Source organism: Lichenostomus cassidix, chromosome 19 (genome assembly GCF_008360975.1).
Source record: "Lichenostomus cassidix isolate B80296 chromosome 19, HeHo_3.0, whole genome shotgun sequence".
NCBI classification, from domain to species: domain Eukaryota; kingdom Metazoa; phylum Chordata; class Aves; order Passeriformes; family Meliphagidae; genus Lichenostomus; species Lichenostomus cassidix.
Genome location: NC_139499.1, coordinates 8,263,714 through 8,285,646, shown reverse-complemented (window position 1 = coordinate 8,285,646; position 21,933 = coordinate 8,263,714). Strand labels below are relative to the sequence as shown.

At 45.7% G+C, this 21,933-nt stretch overlaps 3 protein-coding genes across 5 annotated transcripts in view; 1 reads left to right on the top strand and 2 right to left on the bottom strand.

Annotated features, from left to right (window-relative positions):
• VMP1 (vacuole membrane protein 1) overlaps positions 1-2,396 on the bottom strand; it is a 58,887-nt gene extending 56,491 nt beyond the window's left edge. Inside the window, exon 1 of one of the 2 annotated variants that reach the window (XM_085078468.1) lies at positions 2,284-2,396. The gene's annotated coding sequence lies outside the window, so the exon portion shown is untranslated. The remainder of the gene's footprint in view (positions 1-2,283) is intronic. The other variant, XM_085078470.1, reaches the window with a different exon arrangement.
• On the top strand, positions 2,290-3,893 carry PTRH2 (peptidyl-tRNA hydrolase 2). Its single transcript, XM_085078472.1, has 3 exons — positions 2,290-2,423; positions 2,650-2,766; positions 3,258-3,893. Exon 3 carries the CDS (start codon positions 3,279-3,281, stop codon positions 3,789-3,791), a length of 513 nt encoding a protein of 170 aa, XP_084934598.1. The 5' UTR covers positions 2,290-2,423; positions 2,650-2,766; positions 3,258-3,278; the 3' UTR covers positions 3,792-3,893.
• A 1,278-nt stretch (positions 3,894-5,171) lies between these two features.
• Positions 5,172-21,933, bottom strand: part of CLTC (clathrin heavy chain) — a 29,390-nt gene continuing 12,628 nt past the window's right edge. The window contains exons 7-33 of one of the 2 annotated variants that reach the window (XM_085078462.1): positions 21,675-21,872; positions 20,886-21,086; positions 20,163-20,315; positions 19,752-19,874; positions 19,439-19,576; positions 19,182-19,346; positions 18,915-19,095; positions 18,400-18,563; positions 16,600-16,725; positions 15,895-16,037; positions 15,288-15,522; positions 14,851-14,973; positions 14,618-14,763; positions 14,289-14,472; positions 13,797-13,989; positions 13,205-13,362; positions 12,842-13,006; positions 12,657-12,764; positions 12,384-12,551; positions 12,072-12,221; positions 11,845-11,976; positions 11,583-11,693; positions 11,087-11,257; positions 10,757-10,978; positions 9,672-9,692; positions 6,762-6,837; positions 5,172-6,204 (exon numbers count right to left, since the gene is read on the bottom strand). In XM_085078462.1, the coding sequence (XP_084934588.1) occupies positions 6,080-6,204; positions 6,762-6,837; positions 9,672-9,692; positions 10,757-10,978; positions 11,087-11,257; positions 11,583-11,693; positions 11,845-11,976; positions 12,072-12,221; positions 12,384-12,551; positions 12,657-12,764; positions 12,842-13,006; positions 13,205-13,362; positions 13,797-13,989; positions 14,289-14,472; positions 14,618-14,763; positions 14,851-14,973; positions 15,288-15,522; positions 15,895-16,037; positions 16,600-16,725; positions 18,400-18,563; positions 18,915-19,095; positions 19,182-19,346; positions 19,439-19,576; positions 19,752-19,874; positions 20,163-20,315; positions 20,886-21,086; positions 21,675-21,872 (4,080 nt within the window). In that variant the 3' untranslated portion in view covers positions 5,172-6,079. The remainder of the gene's footprint in view (positions 6,205-6,761; positions 6,838-9,671; positions 9,693-10,756; positions 10,979-11,086; positions 11,258-11,582; positions 11,694-11,844; positions 11,977-12,071; positions 12,222-12,383; positions 12,552-12,656; positions 12,765-12,841; positions 13,007-13,204; positions 13,363-13,796; positions 13,990-14,288; positions 14,473-14,617; positions 14,764-14,850; positions 14,974-15,287; positions 15,523-15,894; positions 16,038-16,599; positions 16,726-18,399; positions 18,564-18,914; positions 19,096-19,181; positions 19,347-19,438; positions 19,577-19,751; positions 19,875-20,162; positions 20,316-20,885; positions 21,087-21,674; positions 21,873-21,933) is intronic. The other variant, XM_085078463.1, reaches the window with a different exon arrangement.

The window sequence follows — 21,933 nt, the reverse complement described above, 5'->3', positions numbered from 1 at the left end:
ATGAGCTTGAAATACCCTGAACCACTGCCTGCCTCACTAATAACATCTCCTAGGGCTCTCAGATCCAAGCAGCACCAAAACCAGCAAGGTTGGTTTTGGTGCTACTCCATGACTGTGTTTGAAGCTGGTACAGGGGTACAAAAAAGCTCAGTGTTGCAACAGCTTCAAGGTTGTGCCCTTCGTCCTCAGGGAATGGCAAAGTTCACCCAGCTCCCACTTGTCCACAAGGAAGGGAAGTTAAAGTTCCAACCTGCAGATAACATGTCTCCCACTGCTGTACATCAGGAATTACAGGGGTTTTTTTTTCTGTTTTAAACCCACAGTTTTTTAAGAAATAAGAAATCTCCAGGCGTGCACTAATTACACAGATCATCCTAAGGAGAGCTGCTCACGAGATGCAGTCAGAAGCAGTTATGACATTCAGAAGAAATTCCAAAACAACAACTTAGAAAGAAAACTTTGAGGTGGAAAATTTGCTGCAGCCTACTCACCTTCCTCATTGCTACCACCCACTTGAAAGCTGCTGAGTCTCCTCCTAGCCTTCCTCACAGCAATTACAAACACCACTGGTTTCAGCTGCTCAGCAGGACAAAACAAAGCTCAAACTAGCAAGTGGAGCTCACCTCCCATTGCACAAGTGGAAAGTGGCTTTTGAAAGCCTCATCTGAAAACAGGGGATGAAGCCATGGTTACAATGTCACTAATCCAATAAGGAATAGAGGGAAGTCTATTCCGTGCTGCAGAAATAATGGATTGGAAGAAAGAGGGCTGACATAACAAACTGTTTCAATAGGAAAATTAGCGCATTAAGAAGAGCTGATATATGTTACTGTAAGGTGTTATGAAGCATTACAACTCTCAATCAAACTGAGGTGAAACAATCTCCAAAACAGCAGAATTCCCAACAGTAAAACAGCACCAAAATCCAGTGTCCAAACACACCACCAAGGCACGAAAGAGCACCACCACACTTTCTCCACCTCAACCCACATCGCCACCCTTAACTAAACCAGGATACCCACTTGTTGGTAAGCACAGAACAGAGAAAAAAAGGGCAGCAGAAAACCCTGCAGAAATGCCATAGGTGCAATTGAAAGGGGATAACCTGGATTCACAGCACTTTGTAGATAAACAGCTGCTATCAAACACTTATCACCCCTTCCCTCAGGTCACCTCCATGACCTGGCAAATATCTGGGAGGCAAGACTGGAATTAAACAGGAATCTTGCTGATTTATCATTTACAGGAGATGACAGATAACATTGGCTAGAGAAATAAAAACCAAGGTGCTTAACCCCAGTCAGCAGGAATGAATTGGGCCTCAAACAAATTATCAAACCCCAGGCAGTCCATGGGGATGCAGGGAGCACCCAGCCGGGAAAGCACAGCACATTCCTAGTGGAAAAGCAGACAAAGGCCATCGGTATCTGCCTCTCCGCAGGGAGAAGGGTGGATTTCCCCCTGTGTGCACCGGAGCAGGGCGAGTCCATCCCACCCTTGGGGCTCTGGAAGAGCAGAGCTCTCTCCAGCGGGGTGAGATGGCAGCGGCTCCTTTCTCACCCTCAAGGCCGGCGAGAAGCAGCCTGCCCTCCCGCCCTGCTTTCCACAGCATTCTCGGCCAAACCCGGCTCCCCATACGGCTCCCCCGAGTCTCACAGCACCGCCCGGATCGGGAATCCCTCCGGGGCTCCTGAGCCGCCCGGGCCGGGGGTCACCTCAGAGCCGAGGGGCCGTGAGGGGAGCGGGGCAGAGCTGAGGGGAGATGGGCAGAGCTGAAGGGAGATGGGCAGAGCTGAGAGAGACATGGGCAGAGCTGAGGGGAGATGGGCAACGCGGAGGGGAGATGGGCAACGCTGAGGGGAGATAGGCAGCGCTGAGGGGCGATGGGCAGAGCTGAGGGGAGATGAGCAGCGCTGAGGGGAAGATGGGCAGCGCTGAGGGCCGAAGAGCAGCGCTGAGGGGAGAGATGGGCAGCGCTGATGGGAGATGGGCAGCGCTGAGGGGCGATGGGCAGCGCTGAGGGGCTATGGGCAGCACCTGCAGGTCCTGCTGAGGAGCGAAGGGCAGCGCTGAGGGGAGAAAGGCAGAGCTGAGGGGCGATGGGCAGCGCTGAGGGAGAGATGGGCAGCGCTGAGGGGCGATGGGCAGCGCTGAGGGAGAGATGGGCAGCGCTGAGGGGCGATGGGCAGCGCTGACGGCGATGGGCAGCACCGGGAGGTCCCGCTGAGGGGCCGCTGCCGAGCCCCCCGCCCGCCCAGAGAGCCCCGGGCCCGGCACACTCACCGCGCTCCCCGCCGGCGGCTCCCCGGGCCCGGCACAACGCGGAACTGGGCCCGGCACTGCCCGCCCCGTTCCGCCCCCGTCTCGTCACTTCCCGAGCGCCGCAGCCTCGTCACCTCCGGGCGGGCGCGGCGGAGCGGCAGGTGAGCGCTGAGGGCATGTTCCCTCACGGTTCCCTCACGGTTCCCTCACGGCCCCTCATGGCCCCCCGAGGGCCCCACGCCGCTCTGTCCCCGCTCGGTCTTTGCCCTCCGTGTACCCTCCTGGCGGGGTGAGGCGGTGGGGCTGGAGGCGGCCCCGCTAATCGGCTGAATTTGCGCTATTGACTTAAAACCCCCACCACTGCACCGTTTCTCTCCCCGTTTTTAGGTGTGGTTTTGACATGAGGGAAGGCTGAGAGAATTGGGAGTGTTCAGCCTGGAGAAGACCAGCGCCGGGGTGATCTGATTGCGGCCTTGCGGTGCCTGAAGGGAACTCACAGGAGAGGTGGGGCAAGGCTTTACAAAGGCCTGGGTGACATGGGGGACTGGGATCGAATTGATAGGAGGTTTAGACTGGATATTAGGAAAAAAATGCTCCCTGTGAGGGTGGGGAGGCTCTGGCACAGGGTGCCCAGAGAAGCTGTGGCTGTCCCTGGATCCCTGGAATGTCCAAAGCTAGGGCTTGGAGCAATCTGGGATAGTGGAAGGTGTCCCTGCCCATGGCAGAGGGTGGAACAGATGTACTTTAAGGTCCTTTCCAACCCAAACCATTCTATGATAATTTGCTATATTATCTTAGCTCTGCATGCTGAGTCAAAGCCCATCACCAGTGAGATGTTTTGCAGTCAGAAAGCTGTGTCTGGGGAACTGTTCCTTTGTGTTTATCGCAAACGTTATTTGTCTTCCAATAACCAAGTGCAAACTGGATGAGAGCACACCCAGTGCTCTCAGAAACTGCAAAACACTCAAGTAAATTCTGTCTTTCCCCCCTTTCAGAGCCACTCTCCAAAATCCACCATGATTTCTCTCTTCGAGCCCGAGTTCCTGAATGTCATCATCGGTGTCGTGTGTGGTGTGTGCCTTGGATGGGGAATCCGGGGGAGACTCCGCAGGAAACCTGGAATTCCAGAACCTTCCAACAGCCTGGAGGGCGAGGCTGACATCATGGGAGAGTCTGGGGAGCTCAAGCTGGTGCTGATCGTCCGCAACGACCTCAAGATGGGCAAGGGCAAAGTAGCAGCACAGTGCTCCCATGCTGCTGTCTCTGCCTACAAGCAGGTTCACAAAAGGAATCCCGAGCTGCTGAAGCAGTGGGAATACTGTGGACAACCTAAAGTGGTGCTCAAAGCTCCCGATGAAGAGACTCTGGTGCAGCTCCTGGCTGAGGCGAAGCGCCTGGGGCTGACTGTGAGCTTGATACAGGATGCTGGGCGTACTCAGATAGCTCCAGGCTCCAGGACAGTCCTTGGGATCGGACCAGGGCCAGCTGATGTCATAGATAAAGTTTCTGGTCACCTTAAACTCTTTTAAATTGGTACCAAAAAGAGCTGCAGGTGTTTGTGTATGAAAAACGAGGTTGGGAGATTTTTTTCTCTGTCTTCTCTCAGAGTTAATAAAATAAGTTTTGTAAGATTTTGATTTGGAAACGAGTTCTTCTAGTTTGTGTGTTGTGTTCTGAAAGGGGAAAAGAAAATTCTAGGCTTAGGGCAGTTGTGGAAAGCAGAGCTGGCACAAGAAGGAACTCAGTAAATTTAGAACTTGTGCAATTGCTTGAGGATTTTGCACGTTGGTTGATTTTAAGTGTCCTCTTTCTGCCTCTTTTTTAAAGTGAATACATTCCCTTATTCAGAAAGGCTCAGCTGCTGAAGCAGTGAAAAACTGGAGCTGGGTAGCTAACGTCCTGCCCAAACAACTGCTGCAACAACGTGTAACTGGTACCAGGCTGACCAGTTCAACTGGATTTACAGCCCAGACCAGTAAGCAGTTGTGGTGAGCAGCTGTAAGCTGAGCTTCCCTCTGGAGGGTCTGTGTAGCTCCTACACACACAAAAATGTGCAACTGAGCCAAGGTGTGGGGAGTTAACCCTTGTATGAACAACTGAGCACTCAGGGACACTTAAATCCTGGGATTTTTGGGATTAACAGGCTTTACATCAGTCAGATTTGCAGACCCAGAGGGAATGGCAGAGGGGCAGAAATGTCAGTAAGCACAGAGAATGGACAAGTTTTTATACTGCACTTCTTACTTAGAGGCATAATCATTTTTTAAGAGACTCCACCACTGCTGACCTCAGAGAGCCTGGGGCAGGTGAGCAGTGCTGCAGTGCCCAACCCCAGGATCACAGGACACAACTGTGGAGCTCACAGGAGGAGCAGGGAAGGGGATTTGGCCTCAGAGCTGGATCCTGATGCCCAGTGTGGCTCCTGGTGAAGAGACAGGAGGTTCTACAGCTGTTGGAAATCTGGCCAGTGCTGTCAGACTCGTCACACTCAAATATGACAGTATTCATAGAGAAACATTTAAGTCAATTTTATTTGAAGCTAAGTATGTTTAAGGCAATTTACATACCTAGAACATGATCTCAATTTAACTGGCACACCCTACTACAATCCTAATGTATCATCTGGTCGAATATGCTGGAGTTGACCACAGTGCAGCCAACTGGTGAAAAGTGCTATTTTCTTCTCTCTGGCATAATCTCTTTCTAGAAAAAGCATTACATATTTTCCTGTATTGCCCCCTCAGTGCAAGACCCCACTACTGGTCCCCATTGCTGCTCTCCTGGCCCCTCAGACCCCTGGCTGCACACACCTGCATTGCCCCCCACTACCAGCACTGGAATACTTGGTTTTTGAGTCCAAAGGTCCTTTTCTTGAAGACAGTAAAGTGAAGCTACCACTATGCAGCATGTCCACAGTCCAGTAATTTATTTTTAAATTGCGTAATTTCAAATTGCACAAACAAAACTGAACAGCAATATGCTTGAATTCTCTCTTCTGTACACTCAAAACAGTGATCTAAAACACCACAATATCCAACATACACAAACCTCAGGGCAGGGTTAGTAAATACACAGATTGGAATCATGGTGCTCTGTTCCTGAATGGAATGTCCCACGAAAGCACAGGATACAGCACAACATAAGGTCATCTGTTACATATGGAGTGAGCAAAAAGACACTAGCATTTTCTATATGCATAACTGGAAAAACCTGCATAGGTTAAGGGAAGAGAAAAAAAAAAAAAGAACCAAAACTTTTACTCATTTTAAGTCAGGCAAGGTTGTCTGTACGCATTTTAAATTTTTTTAGAGCTATGCAATCCAACCCAGGGAGGATATGCTGATTAGTGTTGTCTCTTGTCAGCAGTCTTGCAAGGTCAAATACAAGTATCTTGGCTTTAGCTTTCTCCAAATATACAGTGAGATTTAAATGCATTTAGAATAGACAGTACATACCGTAAGCTGCTCACATACAATGAACTTAAGATTCAATATTAGAGTGTAACACTATAGAGTGCAAATCAGAATCTTCACAATAGACTTAATGGTAATAAGCAGTCCTGCAAAAGCCCACTTGAACAAAGTCGTTTAAACTATTCCCCTTTCGAAAGTAAAAGTCTAAATGACATGGAATGTGAAAAAGATTTAACAGAAGTGATTCAAATAGTTTGCGCTAGAAAAAACAGTCCTTCATGAAATAAAGGTTACAAGAACACGAGGCAGAACTCTTTGCTTTTCCCTGTTATGAGTTAAAGCGGGGAGGGACGGTGGAGTTTCAGTAAGAAAAGTTGCTGCTCCAGACTGACTTGTGCTGCATCTCACATGCTGTACCCGAAGCCGGGCTGCGGCTGCCCGTAGGGAGGGGCTGTGTAGCCATAGCCGAAAGGTGCCTGCGGAGGAACTGCCACGCTGGGCCCTGCTGTCAACATCAGCTGCGGCTGGCCTGCAACACACAACGGGCATTTCAATTCCTCCTCCACTCACAAATCACCCTGAAAAATTGCTGACAGTTTTCTGTGTGTTTCTATGTTTCATCACTAAGTCGCTGCTGACCTGGACTGGGATTCTTCACATATTTTCCTACAAAATCTCAGAGCACAGCACGTGGCTAAAAATACTACAGTGTAAAGGATACAAATAAACCCCTACTAGAATTAGTAGGATAACCTGGATATAAAGAAAATACTCAATATAGAGTAGATATAAATATGCTTTAGATATATAGCATATTGCACAAGATCCAAATAATCACTTGCTGGAAGTCTGGAATTGCACAGCTCCTGTACATCTTTGCTCAAGGAGTCAGGAAAACCTTAAATTCTGCAGTTCACACCATCAGAGTGACACTTTATCTAGTATTTTGGAACACATTCCTTAAGACTTGATTTCACATGAAGAACATTCCCATTTCCCAGGACTTCCTTGGGAAAAAACAAGATTAGGGAAGGGTTGTTTTAAAACTGAAATATGTTATTGATAACACATGAACTAAAGCATTACCATAAACAATAGGTTGTGTTTCTGTAGCTTGCTCCTCTTCCTTTCTCAAAGACTCTGATGCATCCAGTTTATCCACCTGGAATTGAGAGCAACAATTAAAAAATCTCCTCTAAACCAGGTACTTATTCGTGGCAGAGAAGTGGAAAAGCCTTAGTGGTATGTTAACACCCATCAAGAAAAGGAGACCATTTACAAGTTAAGATCAATTCAAGTAGCAATGTTGGTACTGGTGCAGTCAAGATTGTCTGTTTCCTGAAAAAAAACCCTCCTTGAGGGATTTTCAACTACTTTGAAAGCTCACTCCAGGCTGAAGCTTTGTACAAAAGGTTCTGTACTGGACTGGAGCTGGACAGCCTTTGGACACAGATTTGAGCTCAGTGTCAATTGGAGACCTCTGGCACTGGAGCAATTGCCAAGATAATGCCCAGACCTGGAGAAGTTTCCCTGGAGGTGACATTGAGGCAAAGTAATCTGGTTTGTTTGGATCGAGCAGACTGCAATAGCATCCGACATGTCACTTGAGCCTCAAGATTTCACTTTCCAAACCCATTCACTCATGCAATTTAAGTTCAAATGCAGAGAATGCATGTGTATAAGACTTGCTTTTTCCACTCCAGAACTGTGTGGCAGTCAGCCTAAACCCACAGATACTCCAATTCTTCCAGCTTTACACACAGTCACAGACAAGCCTGGCCAGCCTCACTGCCGCACTGCGAGTGCAATGGTGCTGTTTGCCCACCCCTACAGAAAGGTAAAAGAAACTTCTGTAGTGAAATACTGCTCATTACTAAGACAGATCCAAAGGAACTCAGCATTACTACAGTTTAAGACAGGCCCTGAAACTAAAACCACCAAATGAGGTATTGGTATTTTACCTGGGTGATAAGATTTAGAACAAAAGTCAGAGATAATCATGCCAATTACTTTGAAAGACAGTAAGACAACTCACAAGATTAATGTTTCATTCGTGTCCTTAATAAAGGAGTTTGAAGGCTTCCTGCACTTACACAGGGTCAGTGTTATTTATTCAGCTACAACATCCACCAGTGAGTTTTCAGCTTAGCTGTGCTACATGAGCAAAAACCTGCTGGCAGCTCCGAGAGCTGTGAGTTATGTGTGTTCCATAAACCTGTTCCTCTGTAACCTTAAGCTGAGGCACAACTCCAGGGAGTGGCAGAAGTCCTGAGCTCGAGTTCCCTCATTGACTGGGCTTCCATGGCCAGCCTGGTTGTTGCCTCCCACAGTATGTGGCTTGCTGCTGCCAAAGTGCACAGGATCGTATCCAATGCTCCAAGAATCATTTCCAGACACCGTGCTGGGAACTGCACTGTTTTTCACTCAAAACAGCGACACACTGAACACAGAAGCACAAGTTTAGAGATGCAAATCCAAGGAGAATGTGCAGAGTTTGCTACTAAGCAGAGGCATTTGGCTTACTCACACTTGGAAAGCCTCCAGCCTGGGACATTCAATGCATTTTGGACCCAGTTTTGATGCCTCCCCTCAGAGCTGAACAAATATTGACAAGAACAAGCGCAAGTTTGAACCCAGCCTGCAGGATGGCTCTTACACCACTTGCTCGAGCATCACCAGCTTCAGGGCCCTACACACTTGGAGCAAGATTGATTTAAAGGCTTTTCCACGGGGTACTGCAATAAGCTGCAGAGGAAAAGTAACATGCATTCAATGTTATCGTGTTATGTGTGCATGAAAAAGAGGCAAAAGTACTGAAGCACGAGTGAGGTCTGAAGATGACTGCCATACAGGCTCCCCCCAAAAAAACCACACGCAGCCCACAGCAATGCCTTGGAGCTTCAGGAGTAGTGGGATGTAATTGCAATGACTGCTACACATGCGTAGTTTATGCAAACACTGCAGTTCAATTACCTTTTTTCACACACACGCTCTCCTACTTTCCTTACTAGCTGCTGAAGGACCTTACACTATGTGTCTTAGGTTAGCCTTGAGTTCCAGTGGTGTCTTTACAACCAGCAGTTTTTGCATTTAGTCCATCTTCAAAGCTGTTTGTCACTTTGGTTTGCCCTTTGCTGAACCACATTAATGGAAAACTCATGCTAGGGCTGACCCCTGGGCTAAGGAGGATCACAGTGGCATTTGTAGGGAAGCAGATGGACAGAAAACCTTGCATTGCCCTTCTGAAGGTCAAAGTTACATAGCAAAAGGCAAGCCCTAGAGTAGCCTCAGAAGAGCAATAAGCATTACCATTTTTATATAATTTTTAATGAGGTAGCAAGAGAAGTTTAGTGAAGCTGAAGAGCTTGGAATGCAGTCTTTTTTTTGGACAACTACTAGAAATTTACTACATGGAGGAGAACCACAGACTTGGTGTAACAGCTGAAGTTTTAAGTTGCTACATGAACTAGAGCACTGTGTGGATTAGATCAGCACCATGAGAACTGACACCTGAGTGAGGAAGAGTCCCTCTGGAAGCAGCCAGTATCTACTCTGCCTACGGTCAGCACGCATTAGTCATGGTCCAGAGATCAGGAACTGGATCACAGCCCTTCAACCAGCAAATGCCAGACTGATTTATGGATTCACAGACTTATTTCTTATTGTAGGAGGTTCTTGCAATCAGATTGGCTTTCAAATAATAGAACTTATGTAAGTATTTGTGTGTTGTTTCAATAGCAGGCTGACTGTGATCCAACTGATCACCTGTATGCCCTTCCTGAGGATCTATTAGCTTATTAGTAGCAAATGAATCTACTTTTCTCCTACAGCACTAGCTACTGAGAGTTAAACAAATTGCATATGCTTTAGTGATATTTTGTTTGGGGAAAAAGCAGTAGCAGCAGTGTAGTAAACATAGGAAAGAAAAAAACTCATGCAGAATCCTTAGACTTAGTCCTCCAGACTTAAAGATGGAAAACAAGAATCAACTTTCACCTTTTCCTTTATTGCATCAACCTGCAAAGGAATTCAGAAGGTGCAGCTTAGAAAAATCAAATTCCATATTTAGCATATAAAAAGGTAGAAACAAAAGCGTCAGGGAAGAAATAATTAAGGTACAGGCGAGTAAAAACAAAGGTACACCAGAAGTATCTGCTTTAGAAAGGCAGCTCTGCTTGTTGCTGGCTCTTACTGCATTCACTTCATTAGCTACACTAAAGCTGGATCCTAATCCTTCAGCAGATCAGGAAATTTTTATCTTTCAGAATCCTATGACTCCCACCAAAGGCCTGGTACATCAGGCATGTCTGACAAACAGTTGTATTGCTCAGCCAGCTCCCCACCTCCCCCAAAACACCATTTCAGACTGGCTACAGAACTACAGGGCAGTCCTGCCTTTAGAAGGAACAGCCAGGCAAATTTCTTCACAAACAGGCACCCTAAGTCCTCACTGACTGCATGAAAGCAAAAGCTGAACTCAAGCTTGGAAGAGTCTTAATTATTAAGGAATTTACACCATTTCACTGGAAGATACTCCAAAAGCTTCAGCTGGGCAAATCTTGCTAGAGACAGTTGGATTTAACTCAAGTCTGTTCAAGTCTGTCAGAGCATTACCAAGTACTGAATCACTTCAAATAGGAGCTGAGTCATAATTAGTGCCATTAAGTATCAGAGCCACATTTTAGAGTTAAATGCACAGCAGAGTAAGTTATCTCCAGATCTATCTGTAAAGCTTTTTTAGTACACAGCCTAGAATTTAGTTAAAGCTTGATCCCAGCTGGGATTCTTGACTGACACAGCATATGAAAAGCCTGGAGCCTGGAACTACTTTAGACACTGCCCAGGGTCAGGCAAATACTACTGATGTAGGTTCTGTAATTGGTAGAGAGGGTGGAGCCTGCAAGTGTTTCAGCCTCTTAGAGGGCGAAGTCTCTCCCCAGATGGACTGAAAAGTAAGTGTGGACATGGACAGACAGACATTGGACAAAGCCCAAATCAATGTTAGTAGCAAGCAGACAGTCTCAAGGCATACACCACAGTGACTAACAAGCTCTGGGTGTTGGAGAGGCACCTGCTCTTACCTTGGTCAAGTATTCCTTCATGACCTGAATAAAGTATGGCATGGCAAAGTCCATAATGTTGTGCCTCCACGCTGTTTCCAAGACAACATCCGGCCTTAGGAGATCGTAGCAGGTGAACAGACAAGCACCAAAGCATTCCCTCTTGTTCTCCTGCAAGAACCACTGCAGCAGCTCTTCTGCCAGCTCGGTATCTTTGGATTCAGAAGCATACTGCATTGCATCCTGCAAAGGGAGAGAGCCTCAGCCTCAGGGCCACACAACAACTCACAATGTGCTGTGAACTAAGCTCCCAACAGAGCCAAACAAGCTGCTAAAGCTGATCTGCCTCACCTTGTACAGCCTGTCCTTCTTACAGAGCTCCACACTCTGTTTCCAGCGGTTGTTGCCTTTGAAGAGATAGGCGGCGATTCTCCGGAACTCTATTAGCTCGTGTTTCTCCAAACGTTGGGCAAGAGAGATGTTGTCAAAGTTGTCATAAGCATCTATAGAAGTCCTAAGAGCCTGGTTGAAGCAGAAAAAAAAAATAAACTCATATCTCAGATGTGCAAGTGCATCCACAAAATGCAAACATGAAGTAGCCAGTCTATCACCAGTAGGAATGATACAAAAAGCTCTCAGGAAGCCACTAACACTTTTACACCTAATCCTTGGCTCGTCATCACTAACTCAGTTTGACTGTCAGAGAACATACACTCAAGGAATTCAAGTTAACAGCAAGCAGGTAAAAACTACTGAAAACAAGAAAGAAACCTGTGCTTCCACACATTAAACAAAGACTGACAATATGAGGTAAATCCAGAATTAACTGCTTCGAGACAAGACATACCTGGTAATCTTCTTCAATAATGAAGAGGTTGTTGAGGGACTCATTGACTGATTTGTTGTTGTGATTTTGAACAGAGCGCAGGTAAGGCTTAACCAGGGGCAGCTGTTTAACCTTCAAGGAATCAGGGAGATACATTTAAGACAACTTTTTGTGGAACTCTCTTAGCACCGTCCCTGGCAGGCAGGGGAGTAGCTAAGCATTTTAAAACTACAACTCAATGCTTTCCCAGATTTTGTACTCGTCTGGGTAGCAGGGAAATTACCTTTGTGAAGAAGGTGACAGCACGAGTGTGGTCAAGCCGAGGGGACAACACCATCAGCAGATCATTGAGCAACAGAGGTTTGAATTCCAAATAGAACTGAACTGCCTTGTAGTACAGCTCCACATTGGCCACCTAGAGAGGAGTAAAGATGCATGTTCAGAGCAGAAGTTTGATTGTGGGGAAATCCAAATGAAAAGCAGACATAATTTTCACTAGGAAAGCAATACCTTAGTGATGATATCTTTGAACTGGCCTTCTTTCCAAGCATCTGTGGGGTGATTCATCATTGTGATTATGGCATTATCATATTCTTCATACTTATCATACAGGAACACCAGTTCCGCCCAGAGATGGGCTTGTTCTGCAGCTCTCAGAACCTAAACAAAAGGCAGAATTAGCAATATTTGTTAACTGGAATTTCCATCAGTGCTCAGACTTTAGAGCCATTAATAACTTCAAGAGCTGGTGGTGCAAAATCCAGTGTACAGACAGCCCAAAAAGGTGTGCTTTAAGCTACACTGAAATCCTCAGACATTCACCTTGGGAATGTTGACTCTGGACCAGAACAGCTCCAAGTGCTCCCTCATCTTCTGTGGCTTGAATTTGGAATAGAGAATTGCCAGCTCTGTGAACATCCCCATGTGTGCTCGCTCCAGTCCAAGCGCTGCTTCCAACATGGTGATCAGCTCTTCAAAGTAGCCACGATCCTTCGAGACACAGAGACATTGCACATCAGCAACCATCCAGAATTCCAGATTTTGACAGGGTTGCCATGACAGAACTGACTGTACAACAGGAGTCAGCTTAATTACCTGGTAGTAGTTGATTAGCTCTTCCAGCTCGTCTGCATGCACTACAATATGGAGCCCACACATCTGAGCCAGGCGGAATTCTTTTCCATCCACACAAGCAAAGCAAACCTGGAATCGAGAGTTGTGTTACTGCTTATAACCAAGGCTTCTGAACAGGCCACAGCTTTGCATTTAGGTAAATGTACCTCTTTCCATGTGCGAGTGCTGTTGGCTTTCCGAGCACCATCCACAGCTGCCTGGTACTCGCCGAGGTGCACTAAAGTCGAGGCCAAGCGGCCGAAGTTGGACACGTTGTTGTACAACAGCTTGGCTGCTTCATACATCTTCTCGTCATAGCAGCGATCACCCACCTAGGGGAGAGCACAGCCAGCTTAGTCCTGCACATTTTCAGCCAGTGACACATTACAGAGAATGTGTGGCATTCATGCTCTTCTCAGAATGGATTTGAAGTCCAAGATCTATCTGCATATCCAAGGAGGCAGAATTCCCAACACCTCTCTGTTCAGCCTCGTGCTGGAATTCAGCAGAACAAAGTCTGTCTCACTCACCTGCTGGATATGTGCATTGTTGGGTCCATTGATGAACTCCTCTAGCTCTGCCAGGCGATTTGTTTTAGCAAGAGCAAAGATTAATTCTGTTTCCACATATGACTCCCGGGCCTTCTTGCGTGCCATCTGGAGATACTTCACCAGTTCTTCCCAGTTTCCTATGGAAAGGAATTCAAAATGTTTACTTCCCACCACTGGGGACACTTGTGCTTAAGCTGAACTATCAGCCCAACCTAATTTTGACTTATTTCTACAGCTATTCTCCAACAATCAACAACCCAATAATGCAACTTCATTGCATTATGCATTAATTAAACCATCTTAGAATGGGCCTAACTAAAATCCTGCTATTTAACTTCATGCAAAGATTCTGAAAGAAGTCGTCAGGTAACTAAAGAAGAAAATTGTAAGGCCACTGATTATCTGCAAATAATACACTACCTTTTCCCATTCTTACTTAGGGCAGTCCTTCAAGGGCCAGATTCCTCTACTTGCATCAATATACAGGTCTGGCAGAACTGCAGCTTGAGCAGACCAGGCAAAACAGCTGAGCAACATCAACAGCCAAGATGTAAATAAAACTTTAACATACCGCTGGCATTAGCAGCTTGAACAACTTCCATGTATGAGGAAGGATCATCTGCTTTAATGTAGGAGTCAATTGCTTCCTTCACCATCCCCTTCTGGAGCTGTGCTTTGGCCAGCTGGCTCCACACTGCGGGTTCATTGCAGCGCTCAGCAAACTCATATGCACGGTCCAGGTTCCCAATGTGCTCTATCAACACCTGGGAAAAGGATAACCATGATCAGCCACTCTCAGAAAGGTCACTTTTACAAGACACTAAGCTGTTGTTTATTTAAGTTACTCAGTGGATTCATAGCTTTTAAAATAGGGACTAACTCCATACAACCCACACAGAGTGACAGATTTTAGGCTTACAAAGTATCAATAAACAACATTTGTTCTACTTCATAAGACAAGACACTGAGTAGCTTTGGGCACTTTGCTAATTGGTGTTAAGCACTGAAGTCACCAGCAAAGTGCTCGTGTGGGGAGTTTTTACAGCCTGAGAATTGAAGATACCTGTACAGCAGACGTGTTGACATCAAACTTCCTGAAGATAGCAAATGCCTCCTCGAAAAGCTCGTTGCTGATAGCAATATTGGCTATATCAGGGGCATCATAGTTATCCAGGCGATTGATGTACTCCATGACACGAGTGCGGTCAGCCTTGATCGCTGTGAGGATCAGAAGGTTCTGCAGATTCCTGAACAGGGAAAGAAAATAATACTTATCAAATCATGATCAAGAAATTCACCCTCCCCCCGCTGGAGAAGGTGTTAGTTTATCTGCTGTTTCACATGACAGCAATAACTCCAAGTTTCCTGTGGCTTAGCTTTGATTTTACACACCTGTGCTCACTGAACACAGAGTTATCCAGAACTATTTTCTCCAGCAGTTCAATGAGCTCGTTGGGAAGATCTGCAGTCATGAATGCCTTCACAGTGACAGAGACTTCCTCAGGGTCCTGGGTCTCTGACAGAGCAGTCTGAACAACCTGCAGGCAGAGTCAAGACATGGGCAAATTCAGGTTTTGCAAGTCCAGTTAGGGCAGGCAAGGCTTTGAATGTCCTGCCAGCTGTACCTGGTCAATCAGGGGCCTCCTGTAGGGGTTGCTTTCCAGCAGCACACTGGCCCACAGCTCGGGGTCTTTACGACGAACTAGGTAGCGGGAGAGGCTCTTGAAGAGGGAGTTCTCATTGCACACCTGGAGAAAGGCACAGCTTGGTCAGAGAGAAAGCACAGCTAATTGTACTGCAAGTCTAAACTGAGAGGCAGACTAGAAAGCTCAGCCTTTGATACTCATCAGCCCCCCATTTTAGGATGGGCAGGAGAGTTTCCCACTTCTCATTAAGCTGCAGAAGGACATTAAACAGCTACCTCCCTTTCTGTGTTAGAAACATGCACTTCCCAGCTTCACACTTTTTAGGAAACACATGCTTTTGTCATAAACCTTTCTCTCCACCCCATGACACTGCTGTTAGAACTCAACCCCCAAGGCAGCTGCTTGGGCATACATACATTAATAAGCTCCAAATCGCACTGTCCACGCTCGTAAGCCACACAGGCCAGGTGAGGATCCCTCTTCTCACAGTACTTGCCAACAACACGGCTGTCGTAGTAGGGATTCTCACGCAGGAATCTCTCTGGGTTGTTGTTGCTGTCAATGTATATCTTGGCCAGTGCATTGTGAGTGGCAGGCTCCTCACAGCCCTCGTGAATTCTCGCTTCCAGCCAGGGCAGAAGCAGCTTCAGCCTGGAAGGAAAGGATTTTCACATTAGAGGTTGAGTAATTAAGAATCCACTTGCACAATTTCTACACTCTGGAAGGCAGCCTTGGTGTAGGATAGAGTCAGGAACTAACCCAGAGTGACAGTGCTCAGTTCTAACCTCCATTTTGGTTCATTATTATAACGATGTAACTTTGTGACACTATGAAGAACGTCACACACCAAAGCTATCTGGAGAGATCCCCACATCAGCCAAGAACTAAAGCTGGTTCCACCCAGTGGCAGCTTCTGGTTGTGTCAATACCAGCTTTAGCTGTGTGACAAGGACATGCACTGATGGATGAGCAGCAAACGCTGCCAGACAGGGAGCTGTTAGGAGACTTGTACAAGTTTAATACCTGTTTCTTTTCTCAACCTCTGCAACAAGTTCATCAGTTGAAAATTGACCTCTCACTACAAGGATGAGGTTCTTTATCACGTCTTCAGAGCAATCCACATCAAGCAGTCCCCCAATAACAACTGGCAGACGGCTTGGATTCACCTAAACAGGAGCATTTGAAGAAGTCAGTGTGTTGTCAGGGAGCAAGGGCAGACAGTATTTATCCCTAGAACTACACATGAAGGCCACTTGTGAAGATTGACCCCATTTTCCTGCCTTTACTCCCAGCTTCCTGAGGTTCTGAATAAGCTTGAAAGTCAATTCTTCAGTCAACAGGTGTTCCCATCCCAGCTCAGTGGCTCACTCAGTTCCCATAGGAAGAGTTCCTGAGCAATCCCCTCTGTCCCTGCAGGAAATAAGAAGGAGAACTCCCCCCTCCAAAATGCTGGGAGAAAGAAACACCCCAAGAACTCCAAAGTTATTCTACCAAGTCTTCCCGCTTCAAGAGACACATGAGTGGGAGTGACTGCTCACCCTGACTGAAGAATGAGATCTGACTCACATCAGGGCTAATTTACTGGAGGCCACTAATAATCACTTAAATGTCAGTCTCAAGTACAAAGCTGTTTGCAGAATACTTAAACATGCTGCCTAGAGCTGAATATAATGCTGGAAGGATTGATGAATTTGACTCATTGAAGCCAAGGGACAAGTCATCACTTACCTTCTGTACATAAATCTCAATATATTTTTGGAGATTATTTCTATACAAATACAGCACCAAGTCGTGGACAAAGTCAAAGCGGTCGCACACAATGATGAGAGGCAGCTGGTCAGTGAGTTTAGCTTCCTAGAAAGAGAAGAGCTTTAGTAATTTGGTTTTGCTCTTGGACTTAAGCAGACAAATAATACAGTCACTTAAACTGTCAAAGCAGCTGAATTTGGAAAGCCAAAACTCAACAGTCAACCAAATAACGACAGCTTGTTGTTCAGCTAATTGTTTGCAATATGTAGCAAGTGGGAGCACTCACACCCACTGCAGGGCGTGAAGAGCAAGAAGCTTTTTGGAGTTTAACCCTGCTCCTTTGCATGGCAGACTCTACAAAATTTTACAACACAATACAACTATTACAAGCCTAGGCTATGGAGAATATTTTTAGTTGCCACTGGTGTTTGGTGTGCAGGATTAGCACTCTGGGATTTCAAAAGAAATTTAACCAAGACTAGATTAAGTTGTGGTTCATAATGTAAAATGTATATACAGAATTGACTTTGAGTGCCATGTGTCTTGTGATACCTCCTAACTATGGATTTAGAGAACAGTTAAGAATTAAGTTCTATAGCAGTACTACTTAAATTGCTTATCAGATTAATTATCTAAAAGCATTCCAACTTTCAGCATAAGGTTACAATGGTTACAGTACAGAAGCTTAGTCTATGTGGCAGACAGTATTCCGGATGCATATTTCAGATCACTTATTCCAACATGCACATCCCAGAATATAATCCTACATATAAATTACACTTAAGGACTTTACACAGGGAGGCCTGTACTGGGAGATTTACCTGGTACATGTCCTGCACATTCCAGACATGGAACAGCACAAAAAACAATAACTTTCATCAGGAATTTGACAGCTTGATAACATATCTTAGGTGGCTTGATCAAATTACATACCTTACACCTCGGTGACACCAGGTTAGATTTAGAGAATTCTCTTGGGAAGAGTTTTGCCATCTTCAGATATGATCAGCAAAATCTAAGACTATGCTATGTAACCAACAAACATGAAGGCAGGAAATGTTCCCAGATAAAGTTTTCCCCTCCCACACGGATCCTCAGCTATTTCTGGTAGTGTTGTGTTTGTCAATAAGCTCAGCCTAAGACTATAAAATCTGAACTTTGAGCACACCACCTTTGCCTACTCTTCAGCAATGCTCTGGATCAGTCAGGATACATTCACACTGACTGGCATCTCCCAGCAGAGCTAAACCATGGCTCACCTGGCTGAAATTTCAGTGTGTATGAGTCAGACAGACCAGCCCTGAATCTGAAAGCATTTACGGAATTAATTGACTCTATTCATCAGTTGTTTCTGCGGTTGCTCAGTTGGAGTTGATTACACTGTAAATAAGCATTAAGTTATCAACTCATTTGGCACTAGGGTTGTTCTCAACCTTCCAGCAAACTGTTCCCTACTTTACAGCAGACATTTGGAACAAGTTCTAGGTGAGCTGGTGCAATTAGTACTTGTTAAGAGTTCAAGCCAGACCAGGCTTACTAAGAGCAGTGAGGGACTGATCTGACAGATTCTCCTTTTTTCAGACAATATTCCAGGCTCAGACTCCATTAGGAGGCACTATCAACATGGCAGATACCTCTGGTTTGAGGACACTTGGATCCTTAAGTGCAAAGGTTAAAGCTCATCTATTTTCACAGAGCTGCCTCATTTCACTAGTGACACACCGTGCTTTATCAGAACCCCCAACAGCCCCAGACTGTCCAGTGTTACCCAAACATTACCTTGAGGAAGTTTTTAACACGTTCTGGATCATAGCAGTTACTTTCCCTGCAGATTCTTTCCACTTCTTTAATCTGTCCTGTCTTGCATGCAGCTTGAATGTACTTGAAGTGCACATCTGGATCCTGGCTGAAGTTTACAATAGAGCCCAGGAAATAAAACAAACCTGGAGAGAAACAGTCAACATATTATTTGCTAATCTCGTGGAAAAGTGCAAAATTCCAAAGGCTACAGAAATTTAAGACAACCATTTTGGACAAAGGAAAAAAGGCCAGCATTCTAGGTTTTTCTACAGCTTCAAACATTTCCCAGGATTCCAGAAATACAAATTATGCAACTGAATAATGGTATCCATCCTAAACAGGAAAACTTTAAGGTTTAGGTCAGGTTTCAAGACAGTTTGAGGCCTAACTACTGAAGTTCATTATGGCTTTCTAGATTTGAGCAGAGACAGTCCTTCATAGACACATCTGTAATGAGGTGAGCACCAGCTCCTCTTGCAGAAGTACCAACTCACCTTCAAAGCTCTTGAAGGACTCAAAGAGCTCAATGAGTGACTGTGTTGACAGCTGCTCATGGTATTTGGAAGCTACCTGGACACAGATCTGCAGGTTCTGACGGATGTTAGCAGACAACATCGCACGCAGACACTCCAGAGAGTCTTCTACTGACAAGGACCCAAAATAATTCACTAACCACTGCAAAGACACACAAGCCATTTTAGACCTGAGCAGAAGAGCAGGATTTGGCTGGATTTGTGGCTGCAGGGTGGCTGATGCCTTACCTCAGGGTTGAGGAGGTGAGTGTGAACTACCGCCCGCTTGATGTCGTACAGGTCTGTGAAGTGCTCGAGTGCTCTCTGCAGCAAACCAGCCTTCTCACACAGCTGAGCTATGTGAGCCCGGTCATAGTGAGTAAACATTTGGTTTCCCAGGATGGCATCTGCAACCTACAAGGAATATTGAGCATTTTCACTCAGTTCCTGAGCACTACCAGCAGGAGTATTTGCACTGTGCAGCTCCAGGAACTCTGAGGATGTACCTGAGGAGCGTGCATGAGGTTCATCTCAAGTAAACGTGTTTGCAGGGGACCTTCTGAGGGACGATTATTCTTCAGTGCATCCAGCAAAAAGGCTGTACATTGCTGGATTAAATTATATTCCATAAAGACATCCACAATCTGAAAAAGAAGAAAAAGAAATTTAGGTTTTTGATGAGGAACTAGAAGCATATTTAAGTATCAAGGACAGCTTCCAAAGCTACATACAAACTCATGGCTCTGATGGTTAGAGTGTAGCTCCTCTTACCAATTTAATGCTTTGAAGTTAGTATTTCACAGCAATCAAGTTATTTACCTGTGTTATATCTGCAAGAGGCTCTTCATCTTGAACGAGCATTTGTGCAAACTGCTGTCCTTGATCAGGGCTGATTCTCATTACATTCCTCAGCAAAAATATCCAGTCTGGAGTATATCCAACCTGAAGAGATGATGAAAAGTGAAAACTCAGCAAGAGCATATACCTTGGTCAATACAGAGCTCAGTAAAAGCTTAAAAAACCCTGTCAGGATTCCCTCTTTTGGGAAAGACTCCATGGGGAAGCAGAAGACCCATGTATGAAGTCTAGCAGTAATTATAGATAAAAAACTTGAGACAAAACTAAGTACTATACAGGCTCTCAGATTTCCCCAGTTACTTTTAGCTACTTGGAAAATGCACTAGTTATTCTTTAATACAAGATAGATATAGCAATTTAATTTTCTCTCACCTTCTTGGCATATAAAACAATCTTCTGGACTTGTCCTGTTTCCGCAAAACACTGGATGACTTTGTTTGGAACGTTGGCTCTCAGATAGACACTAAGTGCTAGAGTAGGATCTACAGATTTCACAAGGTCTCCCAGCTCCTCTGAGCACTCCAGCTGTTTAAAAACAGAAATGCAGTCAGTCCACCCTGACAGGGCCATGCTGAATTGCACTACCACCCTCTTCCTCATTTATCTTCCTTTTGGACTTGTCTTAAAAATATTAAGGCCCAGCTTGATAGCCTTAGCTGACTCTCCCTGCAGGGATTCACTGCGTTCTGCTCCTCACGCTGTTCTGCACGAGTCAAAGGCATTTTCAGAGCCAAAAAGAGCTAGGTGACACATTGTATCAGCGTGTTTCTTCAGCTAATTACACAGATGTAACCACAGCTCAAAGCACTTGGAGTCAGTATCCAAAGGAGTGCTTTGGCAAAGCACAGCAGCAGCTCAGAGGCTTCCCATGCTCTGCACATCCTGCTGGGATTTTACATAGAATGACTGAAGCTCTGAGTATTTGATCAATTCTCCTGCAGTAACTCGAGTCACAGTGCCAGAGTGAGCACCTATTGCTCAGCTGTTTGATGTCACTGCTGAGCTCCCAGCTGAGTTTTCCTGGGCAGGGGGGAGGCTGTCAAGCAGTGCTGCTCCTTCCCTCCCAGGGCTCTGAAGGTATCAACCCAAACTCACCTTATCTTCTTTTAACCACTTTTCCAAGAGCTGTTTGCGGCCCTGCTGGAGCACTGGTCTGCAGAGCTCCAGTGACTCATACTTGTTCAGCTGCCCTTGGTCCAGCAGAATGCCAAAATACTGCAGGAGAGGGGAAGTCTGCCCTGGCTGAGCTGGAACACTCTGGAACCGGCGGATGGTGTCTGGAGTACGCAGGATTCCCTGCCAGAGAGAGAGAGATGCACTTCAATTTTCTTTTCTGCTACTGTGGCTTATTTTCTGTCACAAGCATTTCTATGTTTTGCCAGCCCAGGATGTCAGGAGCAATACTGCTGAACATCAGCTCAGGCACTGAGATGCTTTGACAGAAAATGTGCTATAATAGCCCATTAAATTTATTTCAGTAGCAATGCAGATTTAAGTTCAGAATTACAACACCCTTGGCCTTGCTAGCAAGCTCCTCTCATCTGAATTTAGCCTTAGTCTGTACTTTTTTATCCTGTTTCCAGGTGCAGCCCCTGCTAGAGGTTGTCTTTTCACAGACACCTTTTTGCATTGCTGGAGAAGTAAAGGTAAGTACCAGAAACATTATGACTCATAGCCATTACTTCACCATTTATTCCTGTCCTCTTCTGTGGGCTTTACAAACTCTAACATCACCCAGATTACAATCACTGCTCAGCACCCTGTGAAGCACCTTAAGACACAAGTAGCAACAAGACCATGGCCTTGCCACTTGAAAAATTCAGTGAGTTTTCTAAAGGAAGAAGCTGAAGCCAGTAGAGTTCAGTGCTGTTCTGAACACTTTACCTTTGGGGCATTAGCTGCCACTTTTGCTGCCTCTGAATAGTTCCCTTGTGCAAAGAGTGCATTGAATTTTCTGGCAAAGAGCTCCTCGGCACCGGCCAGGTTGTTGCGGACAGCCATCCGTAAAGCCAGGTCAGGATTCTGCAGCACGTTTGTGATGTAGGGAATGATGTTCTCCTCTTCCACACACACTGAGAGCACCTGAATAAATCACCAAGGGACACTTCCAATTAGTCCAAATTCAGAAGCGAGACAAAGGCTA

Excerpts from the sequence above, each read along its gene's own strand:
- PTRH2 (XM_085078472.1), top strand. The coding sequence starts at position 3,279 with ATGATTTCTCTCTTCGAGCCCGAGTTCCTGAATGTCATCATCGGTGTC.